Below are 23,114 nucleotides of genomic sequence, written 5' to 3'. Positions count from 1 at the left end.
TATTGCTTAGGAAATGTTTCCAAAAGACTTTTGTAAAGGCACAGTTCAGCCCTTTGAGGTCTGGTATGGAGCAGCAGGAAAAGGGTTAAATGTATATTACAGGACACCTACATAAATTGGGCTATATTCATCCTGCCTCCCTTTAGATACCTAATTTAGGTGCCTGAATTAGCTGCTCAGGTGCCCTATATAGTCAGTGGGGTGATTTAGCATGCTCTGATGTCTTCTCTAGAGGCCTCATGGACTGTATAGGGGACCCAGGCTCCTAAACCAAATGTTGGTCAGAGTTTGGTGGCCAGAGCCGTGCTCTGCCACTACCCTGCTCTGACTGACAAGCTGCACCAAGCTTTTCTGCAGATAGTGCTGGAGGGCCAATTCCTGCAATATTTTAATAGGTGTCATTCCAAACCTGATCTCATACCTGACCAGGTCGCTCCAAGCTACAGCCTTGGTAACAAACACCTCAGTCGTGGAGGAAACTTGGATTTGAATCCTGACCTGAATTTCTTATTTTACCTCCTACTCTAGAATTTACTTTCTGTGGTTCCAAACTAAAAACTCTTTCTTCGAAGGGCAAGAGCTGAAAGCATAAAGCCTTTGCTTTAATCACACTTTTTTTCCCGTCTTGTTCAAAGCAAAACCCCGGTGATCAGCAGACAGCCCCGCTGAACTGTAGCCTCTGTCTGAAGTGTCCCCTCCTTTTCAGACAGGAGAAGCACGGCAAGTCTGCAAGGGAAGGAAATCTAATTATATTGCACATGTTCTAATTTAAGTTCCTGTGGGTTGCTGGGAGTTTGAGCAGCAGAAACACAAGGTCACTTCTTGCCTGCGACCGTGTCCTTTGCTTGATGAGAAATGGATAGACCTGATAGTTTTTCCTAGTGTAATAACCTCAAGGGTGGATGACTGGGGATCTTCCCTACGTTCTGGGCTTTCTTTCTGTGTGAAAAAAAAGCCCTTTAAAATTAAACGCCCACCAGCAAACTCACACACAGATGCATGCACACAGAGGGGCAAGGTAGAGCATTACAGGTGTGCTGCGACCGCAGATGCATGGATAATCCATTTTAATGTCACCACAAAGCTAAAGGACTTAAAAAATACTTGCTCGCGGGTTTGCAGCATAAAAATCATAACCCTTTATGTCTGAGACTTCCCCAAATCCCAGCTGGCTGGCTGCAAAAGGGTTTGTGCTGTGTTGAAACACAGCCCCACATTTCTTCTGCTTTGGCAAATGGGGATTCCAGATGCATCTCTGATATCCGTGGTCACTTTTGATGGCCAGTCATCATTTCAGTCAGTTCAGAGCCTTTTTATTTTCACACCCACACTGACATGCACAGACTTACATAGCAAAGGATCAGTCTGTTTGCACTTCAGCCAGACATTCATTTATTTGAAGTCATATTCATCTAGATTGTAAAATGCCTTGGGAAAATAGGCTAGGGATCTTGGTCTTGGGAAACTTCATAGACACTGGCAAAAGCAAGGGTGAGGAAACCTAAATTCTTCTACTGACACTGGCAGAAGAATATGGAAAGCCCTTGGGCAAATCACGGAGCCTTAGTATTTCCATGTGTAGTGTGCAGAATAATGACTTCTACTTCTTTCGTGAAGTTCCTTGAAGTTTATTGAAGATAAACTTTAGATACCAACGAGGTCTCTTTGTGTTGTGTGAATGATATAGTAGATGTAATTCTGAAAAGCACGATAGAAAACATATGTAATAAACTTTTGTTACTTGTTTATTCATTGGTTTATACCCCCCTGCCACACGTAAACATGCAAACACAGTTTTTACTCACTGAAGTAGTATTTTTACAAAATGTATATCCACAGTTCCTGGTGGAGTAGGCTGATAGAAATGATTGCCTGTTCTGGATATATTTACAAGGAGATGCCACTAGATTGGAACATGTGTGTTGATGAGACTAAAAACTTAATTCTTCATACCCACTGTGGCAGTCCATCCATCTGAGTCTTTGTCAGTCTGACAAACCTAAATGTGTCCCTGGATGGGGCAGGAAGAATTTAGGTCAATTTTTCATCATATCTCTTGTACCAAAACCTAGCCTTTGTGCACAGCACTGGCTTCTCTTTAAATATTAAATAAATAAATAAGAGTAAATGCAAAATATGTTACATGTGGGGAAAGGAGTTCCAGGAAGCTTTATTTTTCTCCTCTCCGTTTCTGGAGATATACATGCAGGTATCCGGTATCCTCAATTATACCTTACTTACTCCAGGAGGAAAAAAAAAAGGGAAAAAAATAATTTACTGTAATAAATGTCACAGCCTCTAGTCAGGGAAAACCCAAATTCTCAGATATCCATAACAAGCTGAGCGGTCTGCAGCAGCAGCAATTACAAGTGCTGCACACTGAACTAAAGTCTCTGGCATTTTAAAGTGCACATTTTCCAGCTTGTCCCTTTCCATAGTATTCCATAGGGGTCACCCATCGCAGCTGCTGATAAGGTTGTATGCAGGGTGGGTTTTTCTGTCTGGTTGCAGAAAATAGACATGCGTGTATCCTTGAGAGAAATCCTTAAAGGGGGACTATGCAGAAATATGTGCGTTGTCTAGTGGAAAACAGAACAAAGGGGGAGAAAAGCACAAAAAGAAATAATAACTATAAGTAATAACTAAATATTTTACCTAGGGTGCAATTTTTTTTTCTTTAATTGAATTATGTTTAAAGCAGTCACTGAATAGTCTCTGCACCAGTGACTTCAATGTCTGTAACCTTTTTGTACAGTAGCTTGAGATTTAGCTTTTGCTCTTTTTTCTCCCTCTGGCACCCCAAAACCCCCCAAAATCCTTCTGAAAACTGAATGTGACATTTGGATTCAGGCAGAGACCTCCAGCAGTTTAGGGGTTTGCATCTGGGTTCTAGTTTTGAGACTGTGATTCAGCATACAAAACAGCAGAGAAATTTAAACCGGAAAGGACCAAATCAATATGTTCTTCCATATCTAAAACAGAAAAAAAAAAGTAAGAAAAAAAAACAGCCAATGCCTGAAACTGAATCCAGGCTTCCTCATGTCTTCAGATCCAGGATTTTTTTTATTTAATGCTCTTTTACAGATCTGTAAGAGACTTAGATCCAGATTGGGTATCAGACTTGGTGCCTTCTCTTAAAGTTCAGGGTAAAATCTCGGCTATTTGGTGAGGACAGAGTCAGTCTGGAGTAATATTTGATATTTTCCTCTTGAAAGTCCATGCTCAGCACAGAGGAATGGCATCAGGAATCACAGTGGCTCCTCCTGTGCCACGTCAGTAGCCTGAGTGCATTGAGCCAATGGCATTTGGCTTCACTCGTGCTTGCAGAACCATGTGGTACAATGCTGCCCATCCTCGTTCCAGTGGGAACCACATCTCACCAGGCTCATCGAGATAGAAAGGCTCTTCCTAGTAAATCAAGTCTGTTGTACCAGCGGGACACGCTGCTTTGCAGCAGCAGGGAATATGGCAAGTGAAATGAATTGTTAAAAAATGTGAAATATTCTTTTTGGTGCCAAGGATGAGGAGGAATTGTTGAGATGAATCCAGAACTGAGGTATGTCTAGGGATGGAAATGATTTCAGGGGAAGAGAGAAGAGACTCTGAACAGCGAGATTTATTACACTGGGATATAGCCTCCCAGAGGAAGGGGTTGAAGACACATTGCTGGAATTGCTTAACACCAGGTTGGACAAAACACTGGAGGATATAGAGAGGATATATAGTCACAGATTTTTAAGGCTAGAAAGAGCCATTGTGATCACTTAGTCAAACCTCCTGCATGACTCATACCAGGGGATTTGCCTAAATGTATTCCTGTTACAAGTCCAATAGCTGTCGTGCACTAATGCATATCAGCTAGAAAAACACTCAGCCTTGATTTAAAGGAAACTTACGGTAATAGAGAATCCAATGCTATGATAAACTGTTCTCATGATTATTTAAATTCCCTATTCAAAATGTGGGCCATGCTTCTCATCTCTGTTTTTCTACCTTCAGCTTCAAACCCCGTATCTGTCTGTGAAACTGAAGGACCTTCTGTGGCACTCTTGTCCCCATGTATTTTCAGTCCCTTTGATGTGTATCTCAGGTGCTTATAACACCAGGTTCACCTGTGCTTTATCCAATCTCCCTCTCTCTCCTCAAGTAGCTCTTGGAACCACTTATCTTCTGCCAACTCTTCCAATGCCAATCCTTCAGAATAAATTACATTTTGAAAAGAAAGAGGCATAACTTTGCTCCCTTAGCAATGGAAGAATGCATTTTGATGTCTGAAACATGTACTGCCTGCTTCTGATTTACCCTGTGTGCCAAACTGCTTGGATAGGGGACTGTATCTTCAGTGTCAGTATTTTTATGGAGTTACTCAACTCAAGCACTTAAGAGGAAGCAATAACAGGACTGGGAATGGTTTTGCTTCATCAACACACGTAGAGCAAAGAAACGTACTTAGGTGAGTTACTAGAAAAAGGGCAATTAAAAGGGCAACGCTCTGAAGTGCTGGTGGTAACGCACGATCGCTTTGTCTGGTCTCGATGTCTGCACTCCTAAGAGGAGCATATGCATAGAAGTCACCGAATTTATGCACAGGTTCAAGAATTTAAGGGTTTCTCCAGACCAGATCATCAGCATAAGGATAAGCTAAATCCTGACCCAGGAGAGCTACAAGATTTGCTGTTCTGGATGCTAATCCCAGGCCTGAATTTATATTAAAAGTCTTCCCACCTGCCTATTTAACCTCATGGGTAAAAGACTGGGGACTCAAGAAGCTGAATTTTACCCCTGATCTCTTAGGTGAGAAGCTAGAGAAGTTTGGGAGGTTTTTTAAGCACAAAGTTGTGCTTGGGGTGCTTTGCAAGCCTATTTTCTAGACTACTGTTCCCTACCCTCTCTTCTTCTGGTCTGTGCTGCTGTTGATTTATGTGTGTAGAAGCCAAACCTAAACTTGGTCAGGGCCTTTAAGTAATGCTGCTGCACCTTAATAAAACTGTAGTTAGCCTGGTGCTGTTGTGAAAATGACTGAGAAAGTCTTGAAAGTATAAAATCAAGGGACAATTAAATCTCGGGTTCAGCTCCCAAATGGATTTTCACTGGAGATTCACTCTTAATAAAATACAGAAAATTGCATTTTATTTTGGTACATAAATACTGGTAGTGGGGGACTGTGGCATTTAGAAGAGAGAATCACTCCACCAGAAAACTCACTTCAGCAAAATGATGAAGTCCAGTTGAGCCCCTTTTATGATCTGAGAAATGGCTGTTTTTATACCACACTAAATAAAACCTGCGATTCAAGCTGGAGGTTTATTAGTAAAGGTGATTTTGCCATAGCTGGGGAGGGAGGGGAGGAAGAAGAGATGAGGGATGAACATCAAAGCAGAGATATGTGTCATTCAGAAAACCCAAAAACGTGGTGTCACTCATCATCACCTCACCTAGGATTATCACAGAAATATTTTGTGTCATTTTTTTTTTTGTTATTGTTGCTCCAAAACATTATTGCTAAGCCTGGTTGAATTTCCCCTAGTGGGAAAGCCTTTACTACAGGTGTGGTGGGGAGCGTGCAAAAGCATCTGGGTGGAATAGGCATCTGCAGGGAGCTGAATCCAGGGGATGGTAAAATTGGTCCTTACAGGAGAGCACTCAGGTTTATCCAGGGCAGCTTGTGATGTTGCTGCTGCCCAAAATTGCCACCATTACGGTCTTGAAAGAGGACTTGCAGGTGGGCACAAGCATCCTCATGGCACATATCCATGCCTCAGGTGTCCCAGTGCAGTGCTGGGTGTCTTTCTTCAAACCTGCCTTCCTTAGGGGTGTAAACTAAAATCACCTGATGGAGGACTAAAGACCTCAACAACTGTGTCATAGGAGCATCACCTCTAGTCTAGAAACAGATGTCTGCCATGCTTTTGACACCTTGAACATGTGCAGTGAATTTCCTCAGTTATCATCTCATGGGGTTGCTGCCAGTTCTAGGAAAAACAGGAGAAGGATCACTTTATCTGCCAACAGTGGTGAAAAATAGGCACAGGTTATAAGCAAACTGGGAGGATAAAGTTTCTGAAACTCCACCTCTCACATAGCCTTTTGCAAATGGGGCAGGTTTCACTGCATGCCTTCTTGGACAGATAGAAGGACTGCATGCAGTGCAAGGGAAGATGAGTGTATTCCTATTCCCTTCCATCAGTAGATAATTATTTTACTGGTGAAAGCAAAGGAGAATCCCACTTGGGAGTCTGATCTGAGACCAGCTGTCTGAGAGAGTCCAAACTATGTCCCATCTCCGGATGGTACACCCCACACCATTTCTAGCTTTGCACAGAGTGCAGTGACTTTTCAGTATGTAACCAGTCAAGCCAGAAATTCGTCACATGTGACCTCTTTAGGCAGATTTTTCAAAGGGAACAAACCTCCCACATTTTGCTGCAGGTCACTGAAGTTCATCTTTTCAGGGTGAATTTGCTGAAGGCACAGGTGATGCTCTCTCTGAATTCATGGTACAGGACTTGGATCTTAATTCAGGGAGGTGGGAAGACACTGTATATTTGACCTCTCCCACAAATTTTCACAAGCTTTAACCCAGCTGTGCCAGATAGATGTTCTGGCAGATTTCTGGACTTTTTGCTAATGCTGTTGCACATGCAATACTTCATGCTAGACCTTAGCTGCAATCAGGATGCTTTGAAAGAATTAAAGTAAATTCAGCATCTCCTTGACATTTAAGGACTCAATTTATAATCAAAGTATTTAACTCTAGTGGAAAGAATCACTGGCTTCAATGGAAAAGCCATTTATATTTCCCCTACCCCTTGGGAAAAAAAAACAGTATTCAGGGTAAAACTGCAATTCCTATACTAAATGAAGGATAAAAGAAATCTTTCAATGTAAATTAAACACTGCAGGCTTTTAAAAATTATAGCAGAAACACGGCACACAGCTGTTCACATCCTTATTTCCAATTTAGTAATCTGAGATGTGTCAAAGCATTAGCGTCGTAGACAACACCACAAACCTTTTAGAGATGAATATCCCTTACTGCTTGTGTTTCTGCAGGTCCCAGTCCATCTTGGGATCCTTCTGCTGTTTGATTTTGGCCAAGTCACTATACAGAAATACATTGTCCTCGACAACTTGAAATTACAGAGCAAAGTGGAAGAGCAGAGTGAGATAGAAACCTGGATGTGCAACATCATATTTACACACTGGGTCAAGCTCCATGGGACTATACCACTTCTGAAGGGATGGAAGTACGTTTTATATATGATTAATAAAGCCTTAATATCACTGCTGCTGTTAAGTTCATTAGCAAGGCTTTTGGACAAATGAAAGCATGCAACTTAGCAAAGGCGTCTTGCTCTGCAAGCCCTGGCTTTAACGGACATAATGTCTGAAACGCTTGCTTAAAAATCTTTGTGCTGGTTTGAGGCCAAATGAGGACCAAACCAATGTTATCTCACCAGATGAATAGGCAAAACTGTATGAGTCTCATTGTAGTCCATCTTATCTATTGCCCAATTGTTCTCTCCCAGCTGCCTGATCTGAGGTGGCAAACTGTGTTATGCTTAAACACGATATTTAAATTGCTTTGTTATGTCAGTGGTGATGGGCTCTTTGTTGGAGATGACAGAAAAATCCCATTGTTTAGAGTTTTCCCAGACTCGGTGCTTGATACAAAGCCCTGAAAAGGGCGGGGTTGTTTAAACATTTGATAAAGAAAATATGTGCAGATATGGGTCTATCCCACTAGTAAGGAGCAGATCAGTCCCCAGCACCAAATCCTACCTTTATAAATTCACCATGTTGTTGCAATTTGCCCAAATAAAATCCTCAATCCCTGTATGTGGAAAATGGAAGTGTCTGAAATCCAGCAGAAGATTGAAATAGCGTGCAAATCACCCAGTTTAAAGCAGGTAGCAAAATTAATTTGGAATAACTTTAGAATTTCTGAATTATTTAGCAAATCATGACGCTTTACCAGAAATGCATGAAAAATTATGATTTGCAGCCACGTGAGCATCTTTGGACCCCTTCCCTCTGTGTATTGCTTTATCTTTTCCTTAAGGACAAGTGCTTTTGATAGGTATTCTTAAAACAATTATAATGCAAAAGCCTGAACTTCAGTTTCTCTGTATTGACACAATTACCCAAATATCTCGGGGAAAACAGAGCTAGATAGCAATGGGAGTGCAAATCTGGAAGGATCTCCAGCAGCTTCAGTGAAGATCCTCCTGATTTCTGTGAGATTTGCACCACAGTCTGTGGTGTTTGTGTTCAGTGAATGGACACAAACAGGTGATGTTTGCTTTTAATTAACCCACTCCCACCCCATGCTGTGTCTTGCTCTCAAGTAGTCCCCCTGCGGCTTCATGTTAATTCCTGCCTCTCTTTCTAACTCTAATGAATGATACTCCCTCCTGTGAGTGTGGTGGTGTTTGGCCTTTGTACTATTGAAGACTCAGGGAGCTGGGGAAGGAGTAAACTCTGGGAGCGATACATTTGATAAACTGCTCTGGAAAATCCCCTTTGGCATTAATTTTATGTTAGTGCCTGCTGACTTGTTTTCCATTAGTATTTTAATTGGAATTAAAGCCCCTACATCAGTGGAGTTTCTCAGAAGTCACTACTGCTCTTTGCACTTCCAGCAAGTGTCATATGCTGGTTTGTTATCCCTCCTCCCTGGTTAGAGTCACCAAGGGCCTAAAGGACTTCCTGAAACCATTTCAGACACTTGCTATTATGAACTGACTTGACTTGATCACAGACTCTTCCTATAAATTGATCACATCTTGTGTCAATGACTGCTCAACCTGTAAGCCATGAGGCCAGAGTTACATTCACCTGAACCTGGTGTCTCCTCCGCTTGGCATCTTTTATTTAGAGAGTAATGCTACCCCAGAAAGGCTCAGTGCACTCACCAAATATATGAAATATCTCTAACCTGTAGTTCTGATTCGAGCCTTCAAGTGAGCAGTTTGCAGCTGTCCCATTGGGACACAAGAGGAAATGCTCAATTTTGAGCAAAAGTATGAGCTGAACCAGGACTCATGTCAGGATTCATGTGTCAGAGCTAGAAATCTCAGTTTTTTCTTCCTCTTGAAGGGTTTTCTTCTCCAGTAGCATGTTTTCATGCATGTCTAGAAAGCAGAAACTGAAGAGAAAGCTTTTTCAAGAGGAACAAATCACCTGGAGCTTCTCCAGTTTTAGAAGCTCCTTGTGAAGGACCAAAACAGAGTCTGATTTTTCAGAAGGCAGGCACCCACTGCATTTTTCACTTAACCTCAGTGTCGCCAGATTTATTCATTCAGTCTCAAAAATCTCAGGTTGACCTTTTGGTAGGCACCAAAGGTCTGTTTTCAGCAGTCTGGAGTACTTTTGAGTATAAGCTTAAGTTAAAGCAGGTATGAATTCAGGCTTGCCTTTGCTCTGAGCTGGCTGGTTACAAGGAAGGTCCACTTTGCATGCAATATTGCTGCCATAGCAGAGTGCTGTGCCTGAGCTAATATCCTTCTCTGTATGGCTTGGAGACAATACCTGGTGACCCAGCATCCAGCCAACCCAGGTGGCAAGCAGAGCAAATGCCCACATACATCCAAGCAGTCACAGATTCATCTCATGGATTTCCAATGAGATGCCAGCTCCCGGTTGCCAAAATTGCTATTAAAAATGTCTTACAAGTTCCTAGACCACACAGAGGTATTATACAGTGTTTTGATTAGATTCATTCTCACTGGAGTGGCAGGGGTGGCCCTGAGATAAAAGCTTCCCAAGACTCTGACTCTAAGTGACATTATTAGTTTAGGAAAACCTTTCCTCTTTTTCTTTTATTTTTTTAAATTTTATTTCCAGCCTATGAAGAAGATAACAAAGGATGGTATGTCCCCAGAGCACACTGCTGTGTCACTGTGGATGCCAATCCCCACAGATGCTCCCGATGTTATTAATTTTTAAAACAAACTTGCTGATTGAGGTTCTGACTGCCTTTAAATTGTCTCTACAAGGACACTGTGTACTAATTAACCCACAGAAACAATCAATGATGTACCTTTTTCAAGTTTCAGGGTGATTAGAATATGAAAATGAAGAGCACAATGGTGCAGATGTTTTAAAATCACAGCAGACAGCAATTAGTGACATGGGAACCAGCTGCTTATCTCTCCAGATAAAGCCTCTTAATAGGGAATTACAGTTGAGGAGCCATTACACAGATGGATCTGTGAATGATTTAAAGAGGGGGCATTGTAGCAATAGCTTTGATTTGCAAGCCAGATTCTTGACAATCTGTGTGTGTTACCTCCACAAAAATGTACGTTTGGAGAAGGGGAGTACCATCTCCTGTAAATAATCAGATTTTTTTCAGGTGATGGGTTTCTCTAATTGCATATTTTATCTTTTTTTTTTTTTTTAATTGCATTCCTTTTTATTTTGTTTTTTTTTCTTCTCTAAGATCTTGATTTGATTGCTGGCATCTGCTCCCACTTTTTGCTTTGGGACTGGAAGCAGCATGTGGATTTAGAGAGAAGCTCAGGTGAAGGAATAGGGAAGCAGTGTGAGACATTCAGTAGTTAAATGAAGAGAGTCCCTGAGGGATGGATTCTGCTGCTGGGTAATGCTTGCAGAGTAGGGTGCTGCTCATCATGGGGCTGATGCAGCCCTTGCAACTGAGAAGATGTGACTGTATGGCAGAATAAAACTGTAAAGAGGAGTAATAACATCTGCAGGTGCAGGGTTGCACAGGTCTGGCAAGGCAGGTGTAAACACATGGTCCCACCTCCTCTGCTCTCTGGCCAGAGCTCTTCAGTTGCCAGTATATAGGATGTACCTTGCTCATAGGTCTACCTACCATTGCCAAAGCTGAGGACTGAAACTCATGAGTTTGGCATTAAAATTGTATGCTACTAATAAGAGGATTCAAACTTTATTTTTTTAGTCTAAGGTTTAGCATGTGCTGGATCATGTTGCTCAAACTTCTTTGCAGTCATGAAAACTATTAGCTTCTTTATGTGTATTTTATTTTTTTAAAGGAAAGATGAGATTATTACCCACTAAGCGCATCCAGTAAACTGAATATCAAGAGAAATATTGACCAGGTCTGGTGAGATGTGATAAAATTGCATGGGTTAAGGAAAGCTTCTGCTTTCACAAAAGAAGATGGAGCAGAATAGCTAGCTGCTGAAGAAAATGCCATTTAATGAAAGGGAAAACTACAAATAGAGGCAAGCGCTGAAGTTTGAAGTATTTTTAGGGTCTCAAAAACCAAAAAATAAATAAAGGTAAATCTTTCTGTTTTCATGAAAAAGCCCACTATTCTTGATGCTGGTCTCATCCATGCTGCCCTAAGAACTCCATTCAAGTCAATAGCCCCTTGCCAAGACTTATGGAACTGCAGTATATTGTACGCTTACTGGCAACTAAAGTAATGAATTTCTGTGAAAGGCATCAAGATACAGGTTTCTGAAGAGCTCTCTGCCCTCACCCTACTGACAGCTCTGGCATCCTCCTCTAGCCCAGCAGAGGATTTGGTTAGCTGAGCTAGGGCTTGTTGGCTTCTTAGGGTGGTGCTCATCCAGCAAGGAAAATTGAAGCCTAAACATTAGGACCATTGTGATCAGACCCAGATGAATACATGGGGAATAAAATACACTTGGCTGCATTATTTTCAACTGATTTGCCAGTGCTTTTAAGTAAACAGTCCCCACATATCCATTGCAGCCAGTGAAACCCAACCTGATGCAGCTGAATGATATCTGCTTGCCATGCCACAGAAGAATTATTTTGGGGTGATGTGGACGTGTCTAGCAAAGGAGAGCAAATAGTAAGTGTTATGCTGGAAGAAGTTGCATGAGGACCCAGTGGACAGTTATGTGCTTGGGCAGATATATAGTTTTGACATTCCGCTTAGGAAATGGAGTCCCCTGATCCTTCAGACTGGTCAGTTTTTGAAGGCCTATGGAAATCAGAGTGCTTATCCGTGTGATTAAATGCCTCTGGAGTTGGCACCTTTGATGACATAGGCATTTCTCATGAATTGTAAGATAGATGTTGTGATGGCCTGCGGTGCTGGAGTAATGACAAGGCTATCATTAGGGATATGTTGGAAGTTGCATCACCATTTTATAATGTGCGGGCCGAGGAAATGAGGCTGTAGAAGCCAAGTGATATATCAGCATTCATCACTGATATATAGCTGGCTTCTCAGTTATGAGCCCTTATTAACTGCCTTAAAATATAGATTATTGCTCCTTTTAAACTAGAGATCTCTGTGTGTGCAGTGGACTTGGAGGGACCAGGGTGTTGCCAGTGTGTGATGTTTTCACTCACTGGTGTAACTCTCTTTCTTTTTTTTTAACTTTTTTTTCTTCCAAATGATTTTTTTCAGGTCATTTAGTTTCACAGCTCAGCATTTTGGAAATAAAGTGGATGTCAGGAATTGCTCTGATTGCAGCCATAAGGCCAGGATCTGTGCAGAAGCAGCCTGGCCCTGCCTCGGTGTGGGTCCTGGGGGCCAAGAGAGGCCTCAGCCCATCATTTCTAGGGCTTTTCCAAGTCACAAATCATGGTACCTCAGGAAGATGATGTTTCATGTGGGTGGAGAGCAGCCACCTCCAGCACACTGGGACCTCACCAAGCGATGGCCGCCTCCCTCACACCTCATGCCCTGCTGACAGCACACCTGGCCTGTTGGCCTGGGGAGCAGAAGCCCCAAACGGCTGAGGTAAAATGAATCTCAGAAGCTTTGTCATCACTTTAAAAAAAAAAAAATAAATAAATAAAATCAAACCATCAAACTTCTGTGCCAGTGCCGCTGATTTCCTTTTGACCCCTCCCTGGCCTCATCCCAAGGATGTGGACACGGGTGGGCTCCATTTTCCAAAGGAGGGCACCAGTGGTGTGGGTCGAGGCCGCTGCGTGCTGTGTGGCTTGCACACGGGAGGCTGCTGAGAGGAGGAGGATGATGTGATTCAGTCCTCAAGGGCTGTTTATGCTTTTGGCTCTTTTCTCAGGCTGAAGAAACTGGATGTTGCTCGCCTGCGACATCTGCAGCTCCACTGCAGCTGCGTGCTTTCATTTTCTCACTCCACAATTCCTGGAAATCTCTGCTTTCCCTGACCATGGCTGGTCCATGTGCATGACAGCTGAACTATCCCCAGGATTTAAGAGTCCCTGATTACTCCTCAGATGATGGACCAGAACAGGTTCATTGTTATTGCCTATTCCTGAAAAGCCACATGCCCATTTTCATATGCACACAAAGGGTATCTCAACATCAATTTGCCAATAACATGTATGTTTACTGGTCACTAAATAATGCACCATGTGCTTGGGAGTGTTTAGCACCTTTCAAATCCCTCTGAAATTGCTCAGAACTGGGGACACCTCATTTCCCAGCTCAAAAACCTCATATGCTGACAGCCTCCTTGCCCCAAAACCTCTGTTGCAAACACGGTGAATGGGGATCTAATGTAACGCTGCTGATTGATAGAAACTTAATTGTAACAGGGTGTTTGCAGAAACACGAGACACTTCACAGTTTTTTCTATTGTTCTTTCCTTGGTTACACATTTATTTTAAGTCTCTCATCATTTATTTGACATTCAGAACGGTGTCATTACAGTTTCCTAAGAACAGTTGTTTGCGGCACTAGGTGTACAAAATCAGTTGCACAGTTTAATCCAGAGCTTTACAAAAATAGCTCCTAAATGTAACAGGAGAAAACAAATGGCTAGAAGAGGTCAGTTAATGAAAGTAAAAAAAATAATTTTTTTTTTTTGCTTTAAGAGACATTTCACAGTTACAGCTGTAACAAACATCATTTCTTTAGCTGAAGAAGGCCTGCCAAGAAAAAACGTAGACTTTCTTTTGCTCTGTATCAGTCTTCTGCATAATTTTGCCCTTACTGTAACCTCTGTGGCTTGAAGAGCTGCTGTCTGATTAGAAATCATATTGAAAATATCTCTTACCAGATTATTATACCAGATTAAAATATCTCTTAGCAGATTATTAAAATGGAAAGGGGGTAATGCAAATCTTGAACCTGCCAAGTGTGCCTCACATACTTGATGCTACGCATATGATTTTAAGCACTAAGTTTGTGAGGATGACTTCTATGTGGAAATTTAAGCAAGTAAATCTTTGTAGATTCTGGCTTCATAGGGAAGTGGACCCATGGGTTTTCCTCTTGTTTGTTACAACTTCCAAGATAATTTTGCATTTTTCTTATTTCCAACAATGAGTTTAATTGCTGTTGTGGAGCATCAAGTTCTGTGAGGGATTATTTTTTTAGGAAAAAGGGATTCTCACCAGGAGGATGAGTTGCACCATTCATCCATTGAAAGGGAATATTTTACTTGTGTTTTAAATTAAAACTCAATAGAATATGTTTCCTTAGCAGTTTAGCATTTATAGAAATATTTCCATTGTTTTTAGAGTGGGAAAACAAAACAAAACAAAACTTATTTACAGTGCATGAACCTAAATGCAAATTTGGCTCAAGTATAAGAAGGCTTTATAAAGGCTTCTAAACCTTACAAGGACATTGGTTAAGAAGAGTTGTCATTCACTGTACAAATAAAGAGCTGCAACCAGGGGTTATGAATGGACTGATAAACTTAATTTTTTCCTTTTTTTTTTTTTTTCTACCTTCCAGGTTTATGACAGGTCACAAAAACATTCTGCTCTGCACTATGATCTGGGCCTCCAACAAGACTTCACCAGTGACACCTTAAAATCAAAGCACCAGCAGAAAAGCAGCAACCAGCACCATCTTGACCAGTCAGTGAGCTCAGATACTGGATCCACTTCTCAAAGTTGCTTCATCAACATAGAACCCAGTCGAGAAACAGTTAGTGCCACCAAGTTCCCTGCTCTGGAGCCAGGAGTTCCCTTCAGCAAATCCCAAGCAAAGAAGTCCTGCTCCAGCAGCACGTGGGGACAGCTGTCAGCCAGTAGTAAAGAGCTTGCCATTTGCAGTGCAGTCCCATCAACCAACAACATCAGCACGGCCGCCCAGCCGAGCAGTGCCTTGGAGTGCAATGGACTTTTGCCTCTTGGTGATCAAGAGGGAGGTGTGCAGCTGGAGGCCCCCGATCAGCCCACCGGGAGTACAAAGAAGTCCAGCAAAAAGGACTTGATAAGTCAAACCATCCAAACTGCAGACATTGAATGGGTGAAGAGTGCTCAGAAAGCATTTGACAGCAAATCCCATGACAGCATGGAAGGGAAAAAGGAGTCTTACTCGATGAACAGTGTGTTGGATACATCAGCCTTGAATCAGAATCCCACTTCTGCTAGCAGTTGTGAAAGTGACACCAGTCACGTGCAAATTACTATCCCAATAAAGTCTCTGACAACAGTTACATCTGGCCACAAAAGGAAAAAGAGGCAATCCACAAAATCTTCCATGGAGAAAACTATCCAGGAGAAAAGCCTGCCTTCTGTACTTGCTATGAGCAGTGAAGTGGCAAACAGGACTAGCTCTCAACCAGAGGGTAGTAAAAAAGATCTTCGAGCCACAAAGCCAGGGAAAGCGATTGAAAATGAGTCCCCCTTAGTAACTATCGACAGCGGTGTGCTCACTGACAAAGCCTCCCCCAACAGTACTACCAGACTCAGAAAATCTGTAGCTGTGACATCTACTCTCCTGCCCACCGATCTTCCCACAGCCGGCAAATTATCTGAGGTCCAGCACCCCAAACTTGCAGCTAAGCGACGATATACCTGCAGCAAACCTAAATCTATCCTTCGGGAGACCTCCATGACAACATCTGAGAAGCTGATGGTGGAGCCTCCTTCAGCCTATCCCATCACACCATCCAGCCCTCTGTATACCAATACAGACAGTCTTACTGTGATCACACCCATCAAGAAAAAAAGAGGACGACCAAAGAAGCAGCCTTTGCTCACTGTTGAAACAATTCATGAGGGAACCTCCACCAGTCCAGTGAGTCCAATCAATTGTGAATTTCCAGGAACAAAGAAAAGGAAGAGGAGACGGAATCTGGCCAAGTTGGCCCAGATGGTCCCAGGAGAGGACAAGTCCATCAGTGAACTCAAGTTTCACAAAAAGGTCGGGAAGCTTGGGGTCTTGGATAAGAAGACCATCAAGACCATTAATAAAATGAAGACCCTCAAGAGGAAGAATATTCTCAATCAGATCTTGTCCTCCTGCTCCAGCAGCATAGCTCTGAAAGCAAAAGTCCAGCCACCATCTAGTGCTGGGCCAACCACCATTGATGCCAGACTAGGGAAGCAGATCAATGTCAGCAAGAGGGGGACAATCTACATTGGTAAAAAACGGGGCAGGAAGCCAAGAGCAGAACTGCAGCCTCAGCCAGAAGAACCTAAGACAGCCATCAAGCACTCAAGGCCTGTTTCCAGCCAGCCAGAAAACCCAGCAGTGCCTTCCAACCTGCAGTCACTTGTGGCATCGTCACCAGCAGCTATTCATCCACTTTCGACACAGTTAGTGGGGACTAATGGCAACCTTAGCCCTGCAAGCACTGAAACAAATTTTTCAGAGTTAAAAACTATGCCAAATCTTCAACCTATCAGTGCTCTTCCTACAAAAACCCAGAAAGGAATGCACAGTGGAACTTGGAAGCTGTCTCCACCCAGGCTAATGGCTAATTCACCTTCCCACCTCTGTGAAATAGGTTCTGTGAAAGAAGTCACGCTGTCACCAGTGAGTGAGTCTCACAGTGAGGAAACCATACCAAGTGACAGTGGGATAGGTACAGACAACAACAGCACTTCTGACCAAGCTGAGAAAAGCTCAGAATCCCGCCGGAGATACTCCTTTGATTTCTGCACCCTGGACAATCCAGAGGCTATCCCATCTGACACCAGCACAAAGAATAGGCATGGTCACCGTCAGAAACATCTCATTGTGGATAACTTTCTCTCTCATGAGAGTATTAAAAAGCCAAAGCACAAGAGGAAAAGGAAAAGCCTGCAGAACAGAGATGACCTCCAGTTTCTGGCAGACCTTGAGGAACTCATCAATAAGTTTCAAGTTTTCAGGATTTCCCATAGAAGTTACACATTTTATCATGAAAATACATATCCCAGCATCTTCAGGATTAATTTTGATCACTACTACCCTGTGCCATATATCCAGTATGACCCATTGCTCTATCTTCGCAGGACCTCTGACATGAAGTCTAAGAAGAAGCGTGGTAGACCTGCCAAAACCAATGACACCATGACAAAGGTGCCTTTTTTACAAGGGTTTGGTTACCCTATTCCCAGTGGGAGTTACTATGCACCCTATGGAATGCCTTACACATCAATGCCTATGATGAATCTTGGTTACTATAGTCAGTATCCAACTCCTTTGTACCTGTCGCACACGCTTGGAGCGGCTTCCCCATTTATGAGACCTACCGTGCCCCCACCCCAATTCCATGCAAGTTCTCATATGAAGATGTCCACCACTGCCAAGCATAAAGCAAAACACGGAGTGCACCTGCAAACACCTGTGGGAATAGGCCTTGGAGACATGCAGTCCTCTTTGGCTCCTCCAAAGGTTGGAGGAACAAGCCTTTCAAGTGGCCGACTTCACAAAAGGAAACACAAACATAAGCACAAGCATAAGGATGAACGGATATTGGGGACACATGAAGATCTGAGTGGTCTCTTTGCTAGCAAGTCCACTGGCTTCTCCAGCCATGCAATCAACGAAAGGCTAAGCAGCTCAGATAAAGACCTCTCCTTGCTCAACGAGAAAAGCAAGCATAAGGAGAAGCAGAAGCACCAGCATTGTGAAACCGGACACAAAGGCTCAAAGAGTAACTTTGAAGTGGATACGCTGTCTACGTTATCACTTTCTGATGCCCAGCAGTGGACACAGAGTAAAGATAAAAGTGACTCAAGTAATGATCCCATTGACTTTTGCACAAAGAGATACTCTGGTAATACTGAGAGTAATGGAAGGTCAGAGTCCCTGGACATGTTTGGTGAAATGAATTCCTCGAGTGAGAAGCGGGACAACGATGCAAGTGGGAATAAAAAAAGAAGCTTTGAAGGGTTTGGAACTTACAGGGAAAAGGACATTCAGCCCTTCAGGACAAATAGGAAGGACAGAAGTACTTATGATTCCTCAGTCTCTTCAGGTAAGCTCTGCTTTATTCTATTTTACTTTACTGCATTTAAATTTTAATGCTGAACAAAGAGGGACTTGCCATTTACAGCAAATATGTTTATGAGTCAATAACTTCTCTGGCTTTTTGTAACCGACTCCCATTCTGCATCCCAATTTTGGGGAGATCGACAAGAAAGTTTGCCACACATTAAGCCAAAACCTTTAAAAGTCTTTTAGTTGTTACACAGCATTTTTATAAATATTTGTCCTGCCTCTGCATATCTCTCATAGCTTGTTGCACTTCCTCCAAAAATCTCACCACTGCATTCTGCAACAGCAGCAATTATAATACTTGTTGGCAAGGTAGGCATCTCTCTTATTGGTGTCTAATGTTACAGGGTGGTAGTCATTGCCTGGCCTTTGGGAGTACAGCCGCGGTACTGAGCAGAGAGTCTCTGCTCTGGCCCACAAAGCATACAAAAGCCATTTGTTGATGAAATGGACCAGACGCATGGAAAGCTGTGGAGCTGGGTCAGTGTCCCATGACTGGTGTGGTGTACTGCTGATCCAGAGGGATCATGGTGATAGCTGGGCTGAATATATGGAGACCCTGGGTACAGTCCTAGTGTAAATCTGTCACTTCCAGTCAGCAGGTGTCATATAGAGTAATTATCCTGAGCATTGAGTGGCTGTGGGAAGGGACTGGTGTCATGGAAACAATAAACTCTAGCTGATTGAAGAGTTTTAGGACTCATGACTTGGAAATATAATCTGGGTAGATCAGGAGTCAGGAAGCTCCTTTCGGCTGCTAAGGACATCTGTTCCTCTCCTGCGGGGGGGGGGAAGGAATCTGAATCTTGTCTGAGAGACTGAATTGTACTTTACAATAGGGAGCTGCTTTTGTGATGACAGAGAGGCAGATGTTTTGCTGCAATATAAATGAATTTAGCTTGGGAGCAAGCCCAGAGCCCCTACGTCACCAGATATTTATCACAAAGCAGACTTCACACTTAGTTCTGCAAAAGGGTGAGCTTTACTGAACCAGCCAGTGATGGATGAAATTCTGATGTGCTAAAAGAAAGCTTCAAAGAAACATAATTCATAGCCTCCAAAATGAAAAGAGGATAAGCTGAGAACACAGAGGGAGCAGACAATTTGAATAACCTGCCAATGTAAGGCTCTGAAATTTTTTATTGACTTGTAACTGAGATCAAAAGACTGCTCATGCTTAAGCCACCTAGACATTTCATTTCCTTCACTGAGACCAGGATCTGGACTATAGCAATGAAAAGCAGTCTAAAATGAGAACTTATACCATGAAAACATTCCCATTCATGATATTGTATTATATCAGACCAATTGCGACACCCAGAAATGAGATGCCCAGAAATACTGGAAAAGGGACTGAATTCAGTCACTGGTTATATCAGGGTTGCTACATGCAAAGAACAAAATTATTCTGCACCAAGTGCTGCGGTGGCTATTGCATTAAGGAAGTTGTGTCCTAGCAGACGAGGGTTAAAAGTCTTCAAAATTTTTAATAAGACTATTTCTCAGTTTTTTAGTGGAAGCTAATGATTTCACAGTTTGATAACAGTTGGATTTGTAGCCTTCTTGCTTTCTGAACAAAAGATGTTTGCTAAACCTGTACTTTCCAATTTAATATATTTCACTTAGGCATAGCAAATTCTTCTCCCAGTTACAGGCAGTGACTCTGAAAGAAGCAGATGTGTTCAGTCTGTCAACACATGGCTCTGTGGCTGGTGTCACCACCACAATTTTGGGTTTTTTGACAATGGGATGGCCTACATGACACCAGGCTTGCTGGCATCGGATGGGGTTCATCTTTCTGAAAGGAGGAAGAGGTTGTTCGCTCAGGAGCTAGCAGGGCTCATTGACTGAGCTTTAAACTAGACTTGATGGGGGAGGGGGATATTATCAGGCTTGCTCGTGACAAGCCAAGGCATGACACTCCAAGGTCTGAGGGATGGGTCGCTAGCAAAGGCCCTCAACCTGTTGCTCTGGGATGTGCTGGGTACACTGCAGCACACTCAAAGGCTTATGGAGATGAGCCAGGGGCTCCTGAGGCAATAGAAACTGGGGAGTCATGGATAAAAGAACTCAAAGTAAGGCCACCTGAAGAGCAGCATGAAGGAATTGCAGCCACTCCAGCCAGTAAGTCACCTTCATCAGGGGGCCCAGCTGAAGTGCCTCTATGCAAACACACGTAGCATGAGAAACAAACAAGAGGAGTTAGAGACATGCGCACGTCTCCAGGGCTATGATCTCATTGACATCACAAAGACAGAATTATCATAGAATCATAGAATTGTCTAGGTTGGAAGGGACCTTTAAGATCATCTAGTCCAAACATCAACCTAACTGACAAAAAACATCACTAAACTATGTCTCTAAGCACTATGTCAACCCATCTTCTGAATACCTCCAGGGATGGTGCCTCAACCACTTCCCTGGGCAGCCTGTTCCAATGCTTAATAACCCTTTCAGCGTAAAACATTTTCCTAATATCCAATCTGAACCTCCCGTGGAGCAACTTGAGGCCATTTCCTCTTGTCCTATCGCCTGTGACCTGGGAGAAGAGACCGACCTCCACCTCTCTACAACCTCCTTTCAGGTAGTTGTAGAGAGTGATAAGGTCTCCCCTCAGCCTCCTTTTCTCTACGCTGAACAACCCCAGCTCCCTTGGCCTCTCCTCATAAGACTTATTCTCCAGAACCCTCACCAGCTTCGTTGCCCTTCTCTGGACCCACTCCAGCACCTCAATGTCTTTTTTTGTGGTAAGGGGCCCAAAACTGGACACAGTATTCGAGGCGGGATGTGGTGGGATGTCTCTTATGAATGGAGTATTGGAATGGAGGGATACAGACTACAGGAAGGACAGGCTGAGGAGATGAGGAGGTGGTGTTGCTGTCTATGTCAATGAACAGCTGGAGTGCATGGAGCTCCACCTAGGGATGGATGAAGAGCCAACAGAGAGCTTATGGGTCAAGATTAAAGGGAACACAGAGGAAGGTGATGTTACAGTAGGGATCTGCTACAGACCACCTGACCAGGACGATGGAGCAGATGAGGCCCTCTATAGACAGATGGGAGCAGCATCGTGCTCATAGACCCTGGTCCTCATGGGGGAATTCAACCACCCTGATTTCTCGGTACCGGGAAAGATCATGGAGAGGATCATCTTGAGTGACTTCTCACGGCAAGTGCAGGGCAGCCAAGGGATCAGGGCCAGCCAGCATGGGTTTATGAAAGGGAGGTCCTGCTTAACCAACTTGATCTCTTTCTATGACCATGTGACCTGCCTTCTCGATGCAGGGAAAGCTGTGGACGTTGTCTACCTGGACTTTGGTAAGGCCTTTGACACTGTCCCCCACAGCATTCTCCTGGAGAAGCTGGCGAATCATGGCATAGACAAGTGTACTCTTCACTGGGTAAAAAACTGGCTGGATGGCCATACCCAGAGTTGTGAATAATGGGGTGAAATCCAGTTGGCGGCCGGTCACCAGTGGTGTCCCTCAGGGCTCAGTTTTGGGGCCAGTCTTGTTTAATATCTTTATTGATGATCTGGATAAGGGGATTGAGTGCACCCTCAGTAAGTTTGCAGATGACACCAAGCTAGGTGGGAGTGTTGATCTGCTTGAGGGTCAGAAGGCTCTACAGAGGGATCTGGACAGGTTGGATCAATGGGCCAAGGCCAATGGGATGAGGTTTAATAAGGCCAAGTGCCGGGTCCTGCATTTCGGTCACAACAACCCCAGGCAACACTACAGGCTTGGGGCTGAGTGGCTGGAAAGCTGCCCAGCAGAAAAGGACCTGGGGGTGTTGGTGGACAGCTGGCTTAACATGAGCCAGCAGTGTGCCCAGGTGGCCAAGAAAGCCAACGGCATCCTGGCCTGTATCAGGAATAGCGTGGCCAGCAGGAGTAGGGAAGTGATGGTGCCTCTGTACTCGGCACTGGTGAGGCCTCACCTCGAGTACTGTGTTCGGTTCTGGGCCCCTCACTACAGGAAGGACATTGAGGTGCTGGAGCGTGTCCAGAGGAGAGCCACCAAGCTGGTGAGGGGTCTAGAGAACAAGTCATATGAGGAGAGGCTGAGGGAACTGGGCATGTTTAGTTTGGAGAAGAGGAGGCTGAGGGGGGACCTCATTGCCCTCTACAACTACCTGAAAGGAGGTTGTAGAGAGGTGGGTGTTGGCCTCTTCTCCCAAGGGAATAATGACAGGACCAGAGGAAATGGTCTAAAGTTGCAGCAGGGGAGGTTTAGATTCGATATTAGGAAGAATTACTTTACTGAGAGAGTGGTCAGGCACTGGAACAGCCTGCCCAGGGAGGTGGTGGAGTCACCATCCCTGGAGGTATTTAAGGAACGTGTAGACATGGCCCTTCAGGGCATGCTCTAATGCCCGAGATGGTTGGTTTGTGTCTGTTTGTGGGTGGGTGTGGTGTGGGGTTGTGGGTGTTTGTTTTGGTTTGGTTTTGGTGGTGGGTTTTTTTTTTGTTTGGTTTTTTTTTTTTTTGGTTGGACTCGATGATCTCAAAGGTCCCTTCCAACCAAGAAGATTCTGTGATTCTGTGAGCTGTTGGAAGGACAGCACAAAGGGGCACAAGAAATCCAGGAAGTTCTTGGAATGTGTCAAATGCAACTTTCTTCTTCATATGGTAGAGGAGCTAATGAGGAGAGGAGCCGTGCTGGACCTTGTCCGTACCAACAAGGAGGGGCTGGTGGGGAATGTCAAGCTTGAGGGTAGCCTTGGCTGCAGTGATCATGGCATGGTAACGTTCAAGATCCTTAGGGCAGTGAGGAAGGTGCCCAGCAAGCTCACTACCCTGGACTTCAGGAGAGCAGACTTTGGCCTCTTGAGCGACCTGATTGGCAGGATAACATGGGAAAAAGTACTAGAGGGGAGAGGGGCCCAAGAAAGCTGGTTAGTATTCAAGGATCACCTCCTCCAAGCTCAGGAGCTGTGTATCCCAAGAAAGAAGTCAGGTAAAAAAGCCAGGAGGCCTGCATGGATA

General features: G+C 43.7%; 1 protein-coding gene across 2 annotated transcripts in view; it reads left to right on the top strand.

The window, feature by feature from the left end:
* The window catches only part of LOC141476631 (SET-binding protein-like), a 304,828-nt gene that overhangs the window by 187,247 nt on the left and 94,467 nt on the right, over positions 1 to 23,114 (top strand). For both annotated transcript variants that reach the window (XM_074165411.1, XM_074165412.1), the window contains exon 5: positions 14,645 to 18,107. In XM_074165411.1, coding sequence (XP_074021512.1) covers positions 14,645 to 18,107 — 3,463 coding nt within the window. The remainder of the gene's footprint in view (positions 1 to 14,644; positions 18,108 to 23,114) is intronic.

Source organism: Numenius arquata, chromosome W (assembly GCF_964106895.1).
Source record: "Numenius arquata chromosome W, bNumArq3.hap1.1, whole genome shotgun sequence".
In the NCBI taxonomy this organism is placed as follows: Eukaryota; Metazoa; Chordata; class Aves; order Charadriiformes; family Scolopacidae; genus Numenius; species Numenius arquata.
This window is presented reverse-complemented; position numbering and strand designations above follow the sequence as displayed.